This window comes from Phacochoerus africanus, chromosome 3, assembly GCF_016906955.1.
Source record: "Phacochoerus africanus isolate WHEZ1 chromosome 3, ROS_Pafr_v1, whole genome shotgun sequence".
Classification (NCBI taxonomy): domain Eukaryota; kingdom Metazoa; phylum Chordata; class Mammalia; order Artiodactyla; family Suidae; genus Phacochoerus; species Phacochoerus africanus.
Genome location: NC_062546.1, coordinates 172,884,400 through 172,904,969, shown reverse-complemented (window position 1 = coordinate 172,904,969; position 20,570 = coordinate 172,884,400). Strand labels below are relative to the sequence as shown.

The 20,570-nt window shown below is 36.9% G+C and overlaps 1 protein-coding gene across 2 annotated transcripts; it reads right to left on the bottom strand.

Annotated features, from left to right (window-relative positions):
• Positions 1 to 280: 280 nt before the first annotated feature.
• On the bottom strand, positions 281 to 20,199 carry ICOS (inducible T cell costimulator). Of its 2 annotated transcripts, none has more exons than XR_007134067.1 (5): positions 20,056 to 20,199; positions 4,381 to 4,719; positions 3,622 to 3,728; positions 2,573 to 2,806; positions 281 to 2,266 (listed from the first exon to the last, which is right to left on the bottom strand). XR_007134067.1 is itself a non-coding variant. In XM_047773302.1 (5 exons), exons 1-5 carry the CDS (start codon positions 20,111 to 20,113, stop codon positions 2,226 to 2,228), a joined length of 630 nt encoding a protein of 209 aa, XP_047629258.1. In that variant the 5' UTR covers positions 20,114 to 20,193; the 3' UTR covers positions 281 to 2,225. The 2 variants fall into 2 exon arrangements, 1 of the variants encoding a protein (XP_047629258.1); XM_047773302.1 differs by having other exon boundaries at positions 2,573 to 2,657; positions 20,056 to 20,193.
• Positions 20,200 to 20,570: the final 371 nt, after the last annotated feature.

Genomic DNA, 20,570 nt, shown 5'->3' with positions numbered 1-20,570 from the left:
GTTGACGATTATATTACGGTTATGGAAGAGAATGTACTTGTTCATAGGAAATGCATACTATTCAGATATGATAGGGTATTAGGTCAGAAAATTAGGAAAATAAAAGTCCTTTTGCTAGCCTTCCAACTTTTTTGTGTGAGTGATTGTTTCAAATTTTTTTAAATGGAAATGAAAAGAGCAACTGTTCCAAGCAGTGTTAACAGTCTTTAAGAACAAGGTCAAATTTGCAAGTGCTAGGGTGGTAATCATTCCCCGCCCCCCAAAGAAAACAGAGATATTCTGGTTGCTGAATAGCAAATATTTATTCTTTAGCTTCTTACCATGGCTAAAATCTATTTTATAATCAACTTTTCTTAAAATCAGTCTTTATTTCATAGAAATTGTATCCTTTAGTAATTCACTCTGAAATGTCCAGTGCTAAGAATAAGGATGCTTCAGGGCACAACTTGGACAACCAGGAGAGGTGGGCCATGTGAGGGCTGTTCTTCCCCACTTGACACCCCATGCAGAAGGCTGCAAACAACCCAGAGAACACCTCTGCAGAGCCAGCCAGTTTGTCCAAGTCAGCTGAAAACAGAACACCGTACTTGATTCAAATTACACATTCAGTACTGTACTGTACACATCCGGTATTACACATGCTTAAAATAATATAAGTATGCATAATGACACATCAGGTCTTATTTTTAAAGTAAACTATAAGCGGACAACTACAAATTTTAAAACTACTACATAATCCCATTTAATCAAACTCGAAAATGTTATCGCATTCACATTGGCTGCTTCCAAAGCCTTGGGCATGCAGAATAGGAAGGGGAGAGAATATTTCAGCTAGGAGTAATTACATGTTACATATACTTAAGAATCTTTCTGACCAAATCAAATTCAAATGAAGACTGTCTTAAGGGGCCAGGACCAGTTTCCAGGCTGAGTGGCTTCTAGGAAAGGGAATTATACAGATGTTTTCTGACACATCTGGGCTTTTTCATAGATCCTGGAGGTCCAAACAGCAGGCAGACCCGTTCTGGTCCCCAGCAACTTCAGCCTCTGGGTGCGAGAGCACCTGGTTATCTTGGCTTAGCAGAGTCTCCCAACTCTGGGAATTCCATCCAGGACCGGATGGCTGCTCCAGGCTGATGGGGGCCATTTCAACCTGTCAGGCCCAGAGGCAGCATGGCTCTAATTTGGCAGTGACTTCCAGGAACTGCAGCCTTCAAGCTGAAAGGATCATGGGCTTTACCCAACCCAGGTCAAGGCTTGACAGGGAAAGATGGACTTCTTTGTTTGTTTGCAATTTGAACATCTACAAAAATAGCCTAACTCGTAATTAATAGCACCATGTAAACATAGATAATGATGGAAAAGTATCATAAAATGAATTCGCTTTTGATTCTGAGCAATGTCTCCTACCACTGATGTCAACAAGTCAGCAAAGAAAACCATTTCAACTGAACTGGGGAAAAATAAGATACCTTTCTGGAGCAAAAATATGCTTGTTCAGGGAGAATAGAGGGAAGTTATGGTCATTAGGCTGCAACTCTATAGATAACTGAGTCACAAAAGGAAAAACAGTAGGCATAGCTCCTAACTCAGGGTGTCTGTCAAGTAGTTATGTGGAAGTATTTTGAAAAAGGAAAATTGAGAGCACGCAAAGGCATCTAAACTCCTGGTGGAGGGGCCAAGTGGACTTCAGAAGTTGGGGAAGAGCGCTGTGCACTAGTGCAATGATACGCTATGGTTACACAACCACACCTCAGAAATAAACTGACTACAGTTTGGAAGCATCTCCTCCTATCATCTGATTTGAAAAGGAGAGATCATCCCTACGAGAAGGAGAGGTAGTTTGTTATTGAAATGAAGACAGATTCTGGCCCTTGGTGGCCCATTTGCTTTACAGATTCGGTACCCTTGGCATCTTGAAAACATTTTTGTAGACGTGTTCATTTTACTGGCTGGTGCATTGCTAGAAGCAGATATGAAGACAGGAATTCCATCCCAGTGAGGTCTGTTTGTTGAGCACACATGAGCTGGGCTTTCTCTAAGTCTACTTGCAGGAGGGTATTTGAGAGAACTCAGCAGTACTGAGGCTGACTGTTAAAATCCGTGTTGATGGATAGAGTCACGGGTTGAGACTGAACAAAATGCCAGCAGAAGATGGAGTCAAATCAAGTCCAGGAAATAAGGGAATCTTGCACTTCGAGTTGGAGAGAACTGGCCAACTTGGTTCATGCCCGTGTGCCAGAGTGTACCAAATTGCGGGTCACATCTATAACAAAAACTTAAAACTTAGAATAAATTCTTTAAAGCTCTCCACACGCCAATCCCCTTCAACAAGGTTTGCCCTTTCCTCTGCCTCTTGTAAACACACACACACACACACACACACACACCCCATCCAAACACTTCCTTAAGCAAGACTGAGCACTAATTCCCTATTTTCCATGGACTTACACCCATGGAAATATCACCCAGTCTTAGTAACATTTTCCCTTCCTATAAAATAAAAAACTAAAATGCTAGGCTTTGTGTAAAGAATACTCTTCCCTTCCCAAACCCCAACTTGTTGCTGTACCTGTTGGTCCAGCCTTTTTAGTGGCGTTCACTGCTGCCATGAACATGTATTCACTATTAGGGTCATGCACGCTGGGGCGATATTTCTGCAAGAAAAGTCAGAAACGTGGTTTGGCATCTGTCCTTCCCCATATCCATTCCTGGGGAAGAGGGTATTTGTTTTTACTGTTTTCTATTTCCTCGTTGAAACAGTATATGACAGTGTTATAAGGTGACTTCAGCTCCTAACTTGAGGCTAAGTAGGAGAACAATGTGAAAAGGGCTTTAAGTTAAAAAAAAAAAAAACTTTCTGCTAAATGTCTTTTCTCATTTATGCCTGTACTGTTCCTTCCTCAATAGAGCTGGACTTGGAGAGTATCTTATTCTCCTCCTTCTTTATTCCTCTTTTCAAATTTTCTTCTGATGTAGATATACACACTGCCTGGCCAATGATCATACTGTGGATATACTAAGGATGGTAATATCTTGCATAATATGCAGAGCCTTGTAAGTTCTTTGACTGAGAACCCATATTGTAAAAGACTAAAGAGAATATCCCCAGCACAGAGAGATTTTTGTTATGCTGTTGTTTTCTCTTTCTGCATAGCTTTTCATTGGTTTCCTGTAAAAACAAGGAGTCCTAATAACTTACCACAGTTATTGACTACCTGAGGAAAACTTACAATTAATAAGTTGTTTCATCTGAAGTTTCATCTGCCCTGACTCTGGAAAATTAGAATCAAATTTTCAGCCCAACTGTAATAATTTTTATAAGTTGAAAGCATCTATTTTTATGTTTTAACCTTCCTCCTGCCTTTTTGTCTTTCCATGCCACAATTTGCTTATCTTTTTTGAATAATAAAGATGACATAACTCTCTGTAAGCCACTGAATTATTTTTGGAATGAAGCATCTATAAAGCAAATAAGCCTATGTTCCAAGTTAGCAGTCTAATTAGTAGGCTTATCTGGAGGAAAATAAATCATTTAGTTGTTTATCAAATTACTCTGGCAATAGTAATAGGTACCTTGATGAGTAACAACTTTCCTCAGTAAAGACAGACAATGCTCACCTTTTTTGTAAGCCAACATGTAAGAACACATCCAATAATGTAGACTACAACAAAGGCTGCACATCCTAGAAGTAACCAGAACTTCAGTTGGCAACAAAGCTGTGATTCTGGGTTGGAAAAAAAGATACAGTAAGCAAAACTCTTAGAATCAAATCTCCTTTTCAGTGCTGAATCACAAGTTCATTCACTAAATTTAAACAAATGAAGCTTGTCTTCATTACAATCATGAAATCTAGTAAGGAATAAATCAATAACATCATCTCAGTATGACAGCAAAGAGCCAAAAACTAAAACCTAAAAGATTCCATGCACATATGTGTTTACAAATGTGATTAGTAGAAAAGACTTTGCTATCTTTGTTTTTGCAAAACAGTAAGTAGGAGAAGTAATAATATAAAACTACAAATCCCAGCATAAAACCAAAACCTTAAACTTTAGGTGAATAGAGGAAATAACTACTAAACCATGGTTTTGGATATTTGTCCTAATTTTTTCCTGATTTTTAATGGCATAGGTGTTTTAAAAAACAACACGACCTATTTCAAATTCAGCAGTCCATATGATTAAATTACCTATTACTAATTCATACTAATTAGGAATAAACATTCTTGCATATTTTATCATAAATTATTGCCAACAATTGCCCTAAAATGAACTCAACATGAAAGATAATTATTTTTTAATTGTTTTCATTAATGAGAAAAACCTGTTAAAATACATATGTACTCCTAGGTCTGGCAGATGAAAACAATGTCTTACCATAAATATTCAAATATTCTTTGCTTAGAATATCTACTTGAAAAGGTGGAGGATCAAAAATTGATAATTCACAGATGTAATAGCTGGCATAAGAACTGTCCAAGTTATACAGAAAAAAAGAGACACTGTTATTGGATAACTGAAACTGGCATAAATTCACGTTGGTAATGGACACCGTGTTTCCACTTCCCTTTGTCTTCGTAAGGTCACAGAGTATATTCTTCCCTTTCAGCAACTGCATCTTAAATTGTCGGACAGTATCAGGATATTTGCATACAATCTGTAGACCTCCATCATGAAACATAAACATCTCAGACTTGGCAGAGTCATTGACTTCTCCTGGATTAAAAAAAGAAGAAGAAGAAGAAAAGAAAACAAAGCAAAAGTGACATTTTATGACTTTATTGCCCTATATTTGAACACAAAAGTAATATTTTCCCTTCATAAAGTCACCTTTTTTGCACCATAATCAAAGAACTTCACAACCAAAAAACAGAACATGATGTTAAAACTGAAAAAACAAGAAAAATCCTAGCCAGAGACTTGTTTGTCATATATTAATATATAATACGCAATATATTAAATACCATATTTACATAGTATGAATCAAACAGAAATAGTTCCTGCCCTCTGGCAGATTTCATTCTGGAGACAGATTAGATAAACAACTAAATATATAATGAGGCACAGAATTCATGCTGAGAATGGAGTACTATTTAAATAAGAGTTGATAGGTTCTATTTTTTTTTTTTTTCTTTTTAGGGCTGTACCTACAGCATATGGAAGTTCCCAGCCCAGTGGTCAAATCAGAGCTGCAGCTGACAGCTTACACCACAGCCACAGCAAGACCAGATCCGAGCCACATCTGCAATCTAGTCATAGCTTTAACACCGGATCTTTAACCCACTGAGCGAGGCCAGGGATCAAACCCACATCCTCAAAGAGACAACGTTGGGTCTTTAACTGGCTGAGCCACAGCAAGAACCCCTTAGATTGGTTTTAATTTTGATTGGAGAATCAGATAATGCCACTTTGAGAAAGTGACTTTGAAAATTGAAATTGAAGAAGGGTTAGCACTTTCATGCTAATTTAGAGGATAAACCTCTCCAAAACAATAAGGAATTTTGGGGAAGATATAATATAGGGGGAAAAAACTTTTTAAAGCATGAAATAGCTTAAACTAAAAATGAATAATGATATATAAATATACACTGTACCCTTCTTCTAGGGAGTAAAGGAATCATTTCCAAATGATAGAAATGTGTCTTCTCTGAACCTCATCCATTGAAAACTGAATCAAAGTCTGATGATAAAGGTAAAGCCCCACATATTTGTTTACTTTTTCATTTTTTAAAAGTGTTAAGCTTATAGGAAGTCAAGGTTATTTTTGTGAGCTATATGGGGAACATAGAAGAAAGAAACCTGAATGGCTTTGGCCTGGTTCCAGATTCTGAGTTATTCAGATCTTAAGTTCAAACTACTCTCTGCCTGCCTTTTTTCTTTTTCTTTCTTCTTCTTTTTTTTTATGACAAAGCTTCATGCTGAAATTGTTTAGTAAAAATTATTCGCATTACAGTTTTTAGCTTAAATTTTGAAATCCCAGTTTTTATTCTTCAGAAAACTATATAACAAATGCAAAGAAATTATTAAGGAAAAAAATTGCCTTGCCCTCCTACTCTAGTGAAATAGAAATACTATTTGTGCACTATTGCTCTTTGTTTTCCAGACATGTACTTATTTTATTTAGCAAACCTATTACTTTACATTCTTCTATTGTCACTAAATGTTATGCCATAAACATTCCATTTTATATAGTTACCGTAATTATCATTTTTAATGATTACATAAAAGGCCATAATATTAATGTATCATAATTTGTTAGAGCATTCCACTAATGGTAACTGTTAGGGTTGTTTTCAGCATTTTGACTTTATGTAGATATTTTGACATGTGGTCAAAATGTTTAAATACTGTGATAACACTGTGTATTGTCATGATGCTTTCTGAAAGAAGTGTTCCACTTTATAGCAGGGCTAGCGTTATGCAGGAAAGTTCACTTGCCACAACTCTGCTTATACCAGTGCATTAATGTTATTTAAGATTCACCAGTTACTTATTTTTCTTAATTATTTCTAGACTTTAATTTATATCTCTCATACTACTGAGAAATAGATTTTAAGCTTTGGGATTTGATTGTAAAAATACACAGTGTTCTAGTTTTCACCTATAGCAATTCAGATTATTCAAACTAATTCCCACCCCAAAACACCCAAAATTATTGAATGAAATGTCTGGAAATATTAATCTAAGAGTTTAAGAGCTGGGAAAAAAAAAAGAAGAAGAAGATAAATTACTAGGTTAAATTTGAAGAACCAGAATCCAGAGAGATAAGCAGAGCTTAGAAGTTGCTTTTACTCCGAAGGTATGTGCTGTTTTCCCAAATTCAAACTTTTATTTTCACATCTCAACTCTCAGAGCCTACAAGTGAGAAATCTGGTAAAAGACACTCACAATAAGTTGAGATCACAAAGGGTACATCCTTAGAACACAAGTAAACCAGAAGTAAACCAGCCTTCATGCAGATCGTAGCCCACTTTCAAATCACTTTGATGGTCCAGATAATCCCAATACTTGAACTTTGTTTAAGGTGATTTGGGATTATTATTACCCGTAGGTTTTTTAAAGTAAAAGTGCAAACTATTCCAGGAAGAAAAGATTTACATCTTAGGCCTCAAATTATCACTCAAATAATATTTAATTACAATGACAAGTACCAGCATAAAAAAATCAGGCACACAAGGAAACAAGACAATAACAGAAACAACAGACTACAAAGACAAATACACGGAGTTCCTATTGTGGCACAGTGGAAACGAATCTGACTAGGAACCATGAGGTTACATGTTCCATCCCTGGCCTCCACAGTGGGTTAAGGATCTGGCATGTAGGTTGCAGACGTGGCTCAGATCTGGCATTGCTGTGGCTGTGCCATAGGCCAGCAGCTGTAGCTCTGATTGAACCCCTAGCCTGGGAACCTGCTTGTGATTTCTTGGGATTCTTGAATCTGTGGATTATGATTGCAATCTGAATAACTTTTTAACTGAATTTTCCAGTTATCAATTCTCTGTCTAATATTCTCTTAACCTAGCCATTGAGTTTTTAATCTCAGTTAGTATGTTTTTTTTGCCAGTTCTAGTTAGTTCTTTTTCAAATTAATTGATTTTTTTTCCTTAGTTTTCTCTGCTCTACAAATATTATTACAAGTTTGTCTTTTATTTACTTAAACATAGTAAGCTCAATTGTTTTATTTTGGGGACCTGATAATTCAGATATATAATAGCTTATTTGTTTTTTTGTTTTTTTTCTTAGGGCCGCACCCATGGCATATGGAAAGTTCCCCCACTTATTTATTAAATTGTACTTTTATATTTGTTCATTTTTCTGAAGAGGTGTTTTGTTTTAGAATAAAATAGTTTTAAATGTATACAGAAGAAAAACAATGCTTGATTTATTTCATTATTATTGTTACTGTTTTTGTTATTACTGTCCTTTTATGACAGTGTCCACAGCGTATGGAAGTTCCCAGAATAGGGGTCAAATTGGAGCTACAGTTTCTGGCTTACACCGGAGCCACCAAAACGCAAGATCCGAGCTGCGTCTGTAACCTACACCACAGCTCATGGCAATACTTGATCCTTAACCCACTGAGCAAGGCCAGGGATCGAACCTGCATCCTCAGTTGGAATAGTTGCCACTGAGCCATGATGGGAACTCCCAATGTTTGATTTACTTTAAAAATAGAGGGAACTCCATAAGCAAAAGGAAGGGGGAAAAACTGATTACATGAGAATAGATGCGATCTTAATAAGATTAAAATGAAAGGTGTTTTGCATAGGACTTATTTGTCTGAGAGTACATTACATTGCATTACTATTGCTTTGATGCTAATGTCTTTACTGTCTGCTGCATAAGATAAAATCAATGGGCTGGTTCACAGTTCCTTTAGAAATGCAGAGAGCAACTTTCCTAAGGACTTTAGAATGGCAGCCTATAAACCACAAAGAGATCTTGGAGCAAAAGTGTCTGCAGCCACCTTGTGCACACAAAGATGTAGACGTGTTGTCTTCTATTTCTGAAAAAGATTTTGTCAGCAGTTTTTTTCTCCTTTCGTGCCCACACTATGACCTATGACCCAATGCAAGACAAAATAAAATGGTTGGCGGTGCAGGGTAATGGAAAGGCAATGCTCAGTTTCCCAAGGAAACCAGAGGAAACCACTGGCTTGGCCATTAGAAAGTCTCTGTGACAAGGGTACCTCTCTAGAGTTTGTCTCTTCATCTGTGAAATAAGGCAGTGAGACCAAGACATCTTAAAATTCTTTCCGACATTCAGTCTCTATGGATTCAGGATGAGAACCTATCTGGATGAGACCAGGAACTACCAAAAGAGCAATTACTTTGCTGTTAGGTTCTCCAGAGGAGAAACCATGTTTCCTTAGTACTCTCTCTGTCCCAGCATCTTACTAGGCTATTCCAGGAAGTCAGGTGAAATGAAGATTGATGAGACTATCTTCCTGTTCATAAAAGCACTTAGGTATAAGTAAAATTACCCAAGTTTTTCTTGATTGACAGTGTCAAGCATGTGTGCCATTGACGTCAGAGGGGTAACCAGGGTTTCCAAAGTGTCATTTCTACAAGAACTTCTTAATTATTCATTTTATCATTTTTAATCTAAAAACTGCCTTGGTTATTTTTTTTTATTATTATTAAATGTGGTTATAGACCCGACTTAAGTTTCCAGATACCCAGTCCTTAAGGTTCATCTGGAAAACCATTTGGCAACTCTAAGTCTGCTATTTGAGTGTTTTCAACTGGAGGAATCAGTTATGGCATTTCAACAATTGCTTCATAACTACCTTAGAGAACAGATAAGCTCAAATAACTATTGACAAAATTTTCTTAGTCTCTGGTGCTATTTGAAAAATAAATTCAAAAGGAGCTCATCCCTCTAACCATGACTAAAGCATTTAATGGATAGACAGACAATTTAAGGAAATAGGAATATACTAGTTTCTTATAACTGCAGAAGCAGCTAGAATCTTTTCTGTACCTTCCCTGGATATTCTTATCTCCAAGTCTAATATTCAACCAGGAATAGTGGTGTGATAGGACCAGTTTTCATAGCCAGTGGCTCTCTTGATGGGATGTCAAATCTGTTTGGTCAGTTCCCCTACCATCACAGAAGTAGTTGAAAACTGTGAGGGTCCCCCCCCCCCATCAATCTCTTTCTTCTTGCTCTCCTTCCTTTCTTTCAAGCTAAAGTTTTCTTTACATACCACATGTTAATGTAAAATCACCCTCCAAAATATTCTCTCTCACACTATCTTGGATTTGTCCCTCATTCTCCCTAATACACCATTTCCATCTCCAGTCCCCATAAGTTCTCATATACACTGTCTGTTCATGTTTCAGACATCCTGTAAACACCCCCACCATCACACTCGTGTTTCCTGTAACATGATTCAACCTGTGCCCAGCATCCTACACAGTCAAACCTGGCAAACGTAGAAATCATACCACAAGTTCCTATTTTCCATGTAAGGAGAACTGATGGCCCCAGACAGTTTAGATTATTTGTCTAAAGTCACACCACTTCTTGGGCATGTGCAGGATTTTGAGTCTTTGAAGGACCACTAGCAACAACCCAAAGAAGTATAATGGAAGCAGGCAACCTTGTGTGAAGCTAGAGAGTGGTCCTTACAGATTGAGTCTCACAGGATCACTGTTAAAAATTTGTCTGCATGAAGAAGGTCTAATTTCCTGAACCTGTATGCCCTTTAGAATCTAACCATTTCTCCATCTAAACTGCAATTGGCCAAACCAGCATGGTCTCTCTCTGGGTTGACAAGAACTTCCTAACTTTCTGCTCGCATTCATGGCCATTCACCACTCACTCTCCTCAAAGAAGCCATATACATCTTAGATACATAATCAGAGAGTGTTATTGCCCTGCTTATAAAATATTTGTGGCTTTCCCAACTCAAAAGAAATTCTAGCTCCTTATTCCATGACCTACTCTACCTTGCTAACACTGTTTTATAGAAGTCACTCACTACACTGCAGTCATACTGCTTTTCTTTCTATTTCTCAAAGCAAGAATCTGGTCCCCAAGGCTTTATATTTGTTGTTTCTTTGCCTGGGATGTTATCTCTGATTTTCATATGGTTGCTTCTTACTTGCCCAGCAACCACTGACCACTCAATTCAAAGTGCACCCTAAGTACCTCTCTGTCATATTACTTGAGATAAAGTATCATTGTCTGATTTGTTTGTTTATTTGCTTATTGTCTGGGTATCCCACTACAATATAAGCTTTAAAATCAGGAACTGCTTTGATTTTATTTACTGATCCATTACAAGTATATACAATAGCACCTGGTATGTAGCAAGTCACAATAAATATTTATTGGATGGATGGATGGATGGATGAATGTAGCTCTCAGTGATGTTATAAATCTGGAGACATAAAGCATAGAATATAGTATATAAGAATCAGAAAGTGTTTAAGAAATAATCCAGTTAAGCCTTTCATTTTGAATTTTACATTTAAATTTACCAAGTCAACCTGACACCAGAAAAATGAATATCTTGCCCAGGATTACATAGCCCATAACTGGGACATAATCCCAGGGTTAGCTATGACATGTTGCCTTTCTTCTGCAAATAAGTACATGCAAATATACAATCAAACACAAATGACACCTCCTCAACAAGGATGTCAGATTCTAATGAATATTAATCCATCTGAGCTTTAAAGAAGCAGGTTGTTTAACTATTATAAATATCTACCAGGTTCGTAAAGACATGTTTAGATGATTGACTCTTCTCTTGGCTCTTTGGTATCTACAGAGGGGAAGACAGGTTTAAAGCTGGTTATTATCTGTATCCTTCATAGTAAAGAATTATTAAATTTGCCCAATATATGTCAGGACTGGTGCACCTGGACCAAGGATTGTTCTAATACATCCAAAACTTTCAAAACCAGAGCATGTTAGTGATTTGTAACAGAAACACCATGCTATAACACTGAGCATTTAAAGCATTGTTAAAAACACAAATAGAAATATGTTCTCTGGAATCTTGGTGATGGGTCTTAAAATCTGAATAGTAAGACTTACTTTTGGGGAGTTCCTTTTGTGGCTCAGCAGGTTAAGAACCCAACTAGTATCCATGAGGGTGTGGGTTCAAACCCTGGCCTCGCTCAGTGGAGTTAAAGATCTGGCATTGCCACAAGATGCGGTATAGGTTGGGGGTGCAGCTCAGATCCCAAGTTGCTGTGGCTATGGCTGTGGCATAGCCTGGCAGCTACAGCTCCAATTCAACCCTTAGCCTGGGAACTTTCATATGCCTTAAAAAAATTTCTTTTTAATTTTTAATAAGACTTACTTTTGGTTTTGCTACCATATATTTTTACTTCTTGTTGGTAGTGCTAGACTATAAAGACTCTAAAGAACAGGTACTGTATCTAAATCACACTAACTACCAGGTCTAAAGGGTGCAATCCTTCCAATAGAAGTTCAAAACTATTAACTGCTAGCTATGGTTTTTATAACATTACTGTTGATATCAATAGACTAATATTTCAAGAATGAAATCAAAATCTTTATATTAGATGATTTCTTTAGATCTTCAAAAAAATTTAAAGATAAAAACATTTGCATCTTCTTTGGGGGGATCTGTTAGAAAAAATCTCTAAAGAAAAGGGTCATTCACCTGAGAATTGCACTATGGTTCAGAAGTTTATTTGCCTATTGATTTTCTTAATACCTAAACTATTTCATTTCTTCAGTGTAAGATTGTCTTGCTAACATCCATCCTGCCAGGACTCTTTATAAGCAGTTGCATTAGGCCTGGTTGAAAATCTTTTGGCAAAAACACTTAGAGAACCCACACAGTGCAGGGGGTGCGAGACAATTCAGCAATTTGACTTTATTCTCCTTAACTCAGACTTTAACCACAAACCTCCACAAAGGTCTCAGAGTGATAGAAAGATAAGCGCTCCTGAGTTTGCAATTATTGATAATGCTTATTAAAAGTATTTTCTGTAATCCAACAATGATAAGCTTTAGCTTAACATAGCACACAAATAACAGGCATAGTTCTAAATATTGAAATGTGTATATTAGGGTTTTGTTTACGTAGAAATTTTGGCATTTAAAAAAATATGCTACTACTTTTTTCACCTTTCATAAAAGCACTGTCATTTCTTATGCATCTACCAGCTACAACTTTTAGAATCCCAATTAGCAGATTTTTATATATGCATCATTTCTATATTTACATTATTATTCAGAGGCATTCATAGTCTAAAGCAGTGATTGAAATCAGTAGCAAAGGGAGGCAAAATAAGCCCAATCCAAAGTTTTAACACTTGTGGAAAAGAAAGCCAAAAAAATGTGAAGAAGAAACGTAAGCATAAAGTCAAAAAGCCAAAAGAGTATACACACATACACACACATGTGTGAATTGTTTTTATTCCCTGAGGAATTCTGTAGAGAGAGTAAAACAAGCTTTGGTGCTCTAAAATGTATAATTTTTTTTGTAAATGAAAGATTGATTTTCTTCTCGTAAAAACCAACTTGCTTTGTGAAAATGGAAAAATCCAGAGGTGTTATAAGACTCTCTAGCAATATTTACAAAATAATTAAAATAAACTCTACTCCAGTAACCCCCACTTTTTTCTCCAGCCCTTCCCTTGACTCCAGTCAGTCCCTTATTTCCAGTTTCCTTTTAACATCTCTATCTGGACATCCCCGGCACATCAAGAGTAACATTCCCCAACTGAACTTAGTATTCACTCACCAAACCCAAGTCCTGTCCTTTAAGTCAGGAGGCACCTCAGAACCCCAGAGTCTTCCTCATTTTTCCTTTTCTGACTGTCCTGATAGAATTGATCACCAAGCCCAGTTGACTCTAGGTCTTGAATTCAATTGATTTTCTCCATTCCCATTGCCAATCCAGGACCTTTCACACTTTCCCTCATCTGTGGAAGCATCTTCTTGACTGGCCTGCTCAATAGCAGTCTCTCCCTCTGAATCCATCCTCCATGCTGTTTCCAAAATTGTGTTTCTAAAAAGCATTTCACTCTCCAGCATACAAGCTTCTATTACATTTTTGTATATGAGGTTAAAAAAAAATCAGTTTTCTTAGCATGACACAAAACGCTTTCACAATCTCAGGGGCTATATACCTTCAAGCTACACTGAACTTTTTGGTCATTCTTTTCAGAGTGTTACTTCTGTTCCCATAGACTAGAATATCCTACTACTCCTTTATCTGCTTGGAAATCCTCATTCTTTCTTTAGGAACTATTTTAATTGTTCCCTGAGACCCCTATATCTATGTTCTCAATAAAGCTTTATTTACGCCAATATATTTATAATGTCTAAGCTTAGACCATAATCATTTTTCTATCATTTAATCACAAGCTTCTGAAGGATAAAGATTGTATCTTGGTCACTTAACTAGTCCCAGGACTTGCAATATAGTAGACACTCAATAATAATAAATGAAAGAATGAGTAGAAGAATACGGAAGCTGGTAACCAACCAGCATTTACCAGCTATGGCTGGTAAATGTTCTGGAATGGGGTGATGGGATGAGCAAGAAAAACAGAGCAAGAGATCCTATTTACTGGATAATGGAGATTAATTATTTCTGGGTCTAAAGGCAAAGACTCAAACTGAATGATACCCCCAATGATTCTCTGAAGCCTAATAAGTCTGGAGTTATATAAACATCTAAGCTTTCAAAAGCTTCCAAATAATAATTGCAACTTATAAACATTGTGTGCTTCCCATATATTAAGGGTTTTAAATGCATTGCATACAATATATCATTTGATGTTCACAGCAGCTTTTTACATCGTATTTTCTATTTTTAATCCTTATTTTACAGATGAGGAAACTGAGGCTTGACTAACTGGCCCAAGGTTATAGAGGTAAAATGTAGCAGAGCCATAATTTGTACCTAGACAATTTGAGACCAGAGTCCACATACATAAGGAGCCCCTTAGTCCAATAATCTAGTCCAATCTCCTAGTTTTATAGACACTGAATCACAGAAGCTAAAGAGACTTGCTGAGAAAAAAAAAAAGTCAGAATGAAAGAAAGAAAGGACTTTTCACATTAAGCTAGATTTGGAAGTTTGTTTCAATTTCTTTTCCTTTGAGATATATTGAGTATGAAATTGTCCCAAATATTTAAAGTAATATTCACATTGGTGATACCTATGTATTCTATGATTTAAGAGGTCATCATATACCATATAATTAAATAAGTGCCAACAGGGACTACTTGGAAAGTTTGCTTCAGTTCCAGATAGTACAAAATAAACAGAACTTGAACTGTGAGTGCAGTAGAGGTTTTGTTTGCTTGTTGTTGTTGTTTTTCATGAATGGATTTGGGGGGGACTGAACCATAGGAGAATATAAATGTTGGCTATAAAAAGTCTGATTTCTCACATTCAAAAAAGTTCCATTTAAAGGATACTTCATTGTTTGTCTAAAGTGCCATATCTATGGCATCATAGCTCAGACAAACTAAAGTCTGAACAGAAGTTCAGACTCTATCAGAACAAGTAGTTGACTAGTCAAATGCTTGAATCCATAATCTTCCTTGCTGACAACCTGTTTTTTCTTAGCTTTCCCTCAAGCAAGGCAGATCCAGGCATCAATATGTTATGCATGAACCAGAAGAGGTTCATATTCTAATTTCTATCTCTTTAAACTCAGTCTCAATCTGTTTCAATCAATCATGCAAGCCAAACTAATGAAAAAAAAATACACTTTGACTAACAGCTTTCATTTGTGTTACATATTTTCTCCATACTTAAGTTCTACTTTCCAAAACATAATTCTGAATTTTCCTAAGAGGGTATCGAATGTCACATTCTTACTTTACTTGGAATGACCAAAACGTGACATTTGATAGACTCAATTCATTAGACTAACAGTAGCACAGAGATGCCATTTATGGAGTTAAAGTGGCCTTTTCTTTGGATATTGAAGGCTGCAAATGATACACGTTTGTGTTTGCAAATCTTAGTAAGTCTTTTTACATAAAATTCATTCTTAGGTTAGGGAAACAGCATAAACTGTGGCTTTTGGTCAGTTTACAACAGTAAATACTGAGGCCAATTTTTTTAAGTCAAAGAAATCTATGGATATTACAGTGAGCAAAACTTTGATGAGAATTTATGTCCACCCTACACACCCATAGTTTGTTTCTACCAAGAAATGGGAATATGCCGCTAGTAATTTAAGAACTATAACATTCCATTTCATCTGAGGGAGTTGTAAACAGCGATGGAAAGTTATTAAAGCCATTTTGTTCACTAATGATGAAAAAACAAGGGTCTCGAGATCTTATATGAGAATAATAGGCATTTCTAAAAAGAAGGAAAAAAGACAAAGATAGGACTAAACAACTACTAGGAGGAAAATATCCCTGAAATTAAATTTAAAAAAGAAAAACTAAAGTCTGCAGGTTGAAAAGGTTCACCCAGTCCAAAGCAATGTTAATGAAAATACACAGAACTTGGCATATCCTAATGGAATTTCTGAATTCCAATATCCAAAAGAATAGCCTACAAGATTCTAGAGAATTTTTTAAGTCCTTTGCAAAGGAATGAGAGTTGGACTAGCATGGAACCATTCACCCGCAACCCTAAAAGCCAGTAGGCATGGATGAATATCCAAAGACTATTAAGAGAAAAGGCTGAAGTCCAAGAATCTCATTCCTGGAAAAGATATTAGTCATCCATCAGAGTAAAAGGAAGACATCTTTATACATGCTGGACTTCAGAGAGTTCAAGGGATCCGAAGAAAATAATGGAAGTCTTCTGATCACTGAGTCAGAACAGGAAAGACAAGACAGGAGCAGATGATAAGAATGATGCTGCCCCTGAAAAGAAGGGAAGTGAGTGTAAAGAAAGAACTCTTGAACTAGAAGAGAAATACTGTCTGAGGAAATTTAGCAATGATCTGCAACTACAAGTTTTTCATTGTCTCAACAAAACCCACGTATGTGGCAGGGGTATACTAACAGGAAAGCCTGAGAGTGGGACAAAAACACTCCAAAGTTCTTGACATGTTGAGGAGGGGGAGATAAACACACCAAGCAAGGCCATTGTCATTATCTCCTTTACTGCAATAATAAACAAACAGACATTCAAGTAAGATGCTCTGAACATGATAAAGACTTGGCCAACCAAGAAATGTAGTCGCCCTCCCAAATTACAGAGGAAAGAGGGGAGTTAAAAGAAACCTCCTCATACCAACAAAAATAAAAGAGACTATGACAACAGAGGAAAATAAATAGAAATGAAACATAATATTGAAGGAATAAAATCAATATGGTGTTACTGTGCTGAAGGAATATGGCCTAAATTAATCTATTGAAAGCAAAGACAGGCAATTTGGATTTTTTTAATTCAATATGTGCCCTGGAAGGACATGCTGTGAGGGGCTAAAAGGTCAGCTTACATCCACAGATCTCTGTGCTCTGGGAGGAGGAGAAGGGAGATGCCAAAGGGCTGTTTTCTTGAGGTGACAGAATTCAGGAATCACTGCTTTGATGCCTAGGTGACAAGAGCAAGGTTCAAAATAAGCCTGTTACCCTCCTAGCTTCTGTCCTGAATACAGCATGCGACATGCATTATTAAGCACCACCTGACATTGGTCATTCCCTCTCCACTGCTTTCAAAGTAGTCTTTCCAAAACCAGAATTCATCAGGTCATCCAGATGGTCCCCATTGCCCAGAAGATCCAGAAGCTGCTACTGAGAACCACCAAGCTTTCTAACCTCTTAACTCACCAATCAAATAACAAAACTGGTGAGGATGTATCCGTTTTGAGATTTATGGTCTATTTCATTTCCTCAATTTGATGCGAAAAGAATGTGAATCTTGGAGTCAGACATCTGACTTCTAATCTTGGTTCTGCCACGAATCACTAGGTAACCAATCACTTAGCCTTTCCTGATCCGAGATTCTCCAAACAAACTGAAAATAAGAATGCCTTCTACCTCTCTATGGGATGAAAAGGCTGACATAATGAGGACAATTAAAAATATGCCAAAGGAAAGGACCTGCAAGAGCTTAGTTTATTTTAGTTTGACTCTTTGCTTTGCATTGAAAGCCTTTAAAATGGCAGTTGCTGAATAAATGCATTGTGATGATATTTTAAATGTAAAGGTTGCTAGCAATGTCCTCTCTCTGTCTAGCCATTCATGCCCCAATTTTGCCTCATGTCACACAGGAAAACAGCTTGTCACATGGCATGGTTTTCTGTGTGATGAAGGAGAACAACAGTTTTATTCCATCAGAATCCAAGATAGATATCATTCCAGAAGTACAATTTATTCATCATCTTAGTCTGGCAACTAAAAACAATTTCTAGTTATTAGGCCGGATCCACTGTTTCACAGCAGAAACACCATTGCTAATTCAAATCTCCTGAGCATAATATCACCACTTAAGTGCCCAAATGGGTTTAGCACATTGGGATGCTTTTCAGCAGCACAAACGAACACTTCAATGACTTGAACCGGTGTTCTTGGAAGATAATCTGAAATCCTTCACATGGCACATAGGGTCTAACCTTTTCTTTCCTTTCCAGCCTCACCTAGCACCGTCCCCAGCCTCTGCTCTCTCTGTACTCAGGCACATCCACCTTCTTCCAGCCTCCGGACTGACTTCCTTTCTTTCTACCACAGGTCCTTTGCACTTACTCTTCTCATGATATGGAATATTCTTGCCTACCCTCCAGTCACTCTCCCATTTACTCCCATTTGTCCTTCAATTTCTTTTATTTCTTCTTTTTATGGCCTCACCTACAACATATGGAAGCTCTCAGGCTAGGCGTCAAATCAGAGCTGCAGCTGCCAGCCTACACCTACACCACAGCCACAGCAACACCAGATCCAAGCCACATCTGTGACCTATACCACAGCTCATGGCAATGCCAGATCCTTAACTCACTGAAAAAGGCCAGGGATCTAACCCACATGCTCATGGATACTAGTCGGGTTCTTTACTGCTGAGCCACAATGAGAACTCCTGTCCTTCAAATTTCAACTCAAGTGTCACATTCAGAGGAAAGACTTGGATGAACCCCAGCCCCAACCGCACCTCCATACCCACCCACACTACTCAGGACTTTTCCTGACATCCTCTAATAGAACTGCCTATAAATGTCATGCACTCATGGGATTATGATAACCTATTTTTTATAATGATTTTTATTTTTTCATTTTACCTGATTTACAGTGTTCTGTCAATTTTTCTGCTGCACAGTCACACATACATGTATACATTCTTTTTTCTCCATTATCATGTCCCATCCATTCATGGGATTATGATTCATGTCTCTCTCCCAACCACTCAAGTAGCTTCCTGGGGGTAAGGACTGACCTGGTTTTTCTCATCATTGTACACACAGTGGCCAGCACAGAACCTCCTGCATGGCAGGTGTTTGGTGCTGAAGTAATGAATTAGTATATGAGTGAATGAATTAATTAATACCAATTCCAAAGCGATTCCTCTGTTACTCATGCTGCTGGAGGATTTCATTGGGTTGTAGAAAAGGCACAGTTTAATAAACAAGCAGCCCCAACCTGCCCTTGGGACTTACAAGTAGACTCTAGTTCCTCATTCCCCTTTCCTCTTTATTTATGCACATTGAAGCCACCTTGAGCCACCACAAGATTGAATATTTGACCATTACATTTTTTTAATTATTTGGAGAGAAAAATAAAGTCTATCTTTTGTGCCATTGCAAAAATTCTTTCTAAATAAGATAATACCTACTAAAAGTTTTGCTTTCGCTTCTAGTGTTAATAGAACTTCACGATTTAATATAATTTCACTTGCTTTTTCCCAGCCTTAAGAACATGGCTCCAAGTTAAAGATAAAACAAAAATAATAGGAAATGTACCAAGTAAGAAACAGCAGTAACACATGTATTAATTTCATCATAGGTATCATTATTTATATTGCTCAAATAGATTCTGATATATACGACCTAAGAGAAAGGATTGAGGACTTCAGAGTAATTTTTCTGATGTCTACAGAGGCTAGGGAGTGGTTTAACATTGGTCCACTACTTCTTGACCTTTAAGAAGGACACATTGACATTAATGTCAAAAAAAAAAAAAAAGAAAAAGAAAAAAAACCCAGCAGCAGCCTGGGCATTTCAGACAAAAGACTCCCCAGATAAGATTAAAATCAAAATCCTTCTTTTCAAAGCCTTTCCATTTTATTTTCTCCTTCAGAAAGAATTCCCAGTTCAAATGCCAGGACTACTTAATTTTCATTCTGTTGACACAAGTCATTTTGCCTTTTATCTTTCTCTGAGAATAGTAAGCCACTCTTCTGCTTTAACCGCTAAAAGGTAACTTCAAGTAGGTAATTTAAAATTTTAATGATCTGATGAGACATTTTTCTTCATCTTAAAACAATGACATAAACTCCCTTCACTGTAGGCTTGGGCTCTTCTATAATCGTTCTTACTTTCTTAAAAAAAAAATTCTATTTGAGGCTTCAGTTTTCTACCTTTGATTTTTCTTAATGTTCACTTGAATTATAACTTAATAATAAATATTCAATAGGCCACTTACCCATTAGAACTTCAACTTGGAAGCAGAAGAGAAAGAAATACCAGAGATCTGACTTCATGTTTGCCAGAAACAAATTCGATTCTCTCCTTCAGTGTTCAAAGCTGACAAAGAATTCATATTCTCAGCTGTTTTCTATTTTCTGGAAAGGAAGTGGGTTTTGTGGCGGTTGATGTAGTGTCACACTTACCATCAAGGCAAGGAGGTGGCTCTTAATTGATGTCAGTGACTATATGGCATTATTACTCAAGGGCGTTAAGCTTAATCCATGGATTATTGATGATTTTGAAGACAGAGGATAACTTTACCCTCATTCTAGTTCCAATAAACAAATGAAAGAGATAATGCCTATACTTTATAGAACCATTCTATTCCTCTGAATCAATAGTTATTGGGGAATAATATGATCTAAAATTAACCACATGATAAATAACATATATTTTGACACATTTCTGTCTTATGGTATTTGCCCCAGAGATAGAAAGCCTTTGAAAGAGGACAAGAAATAAATGAAAGTA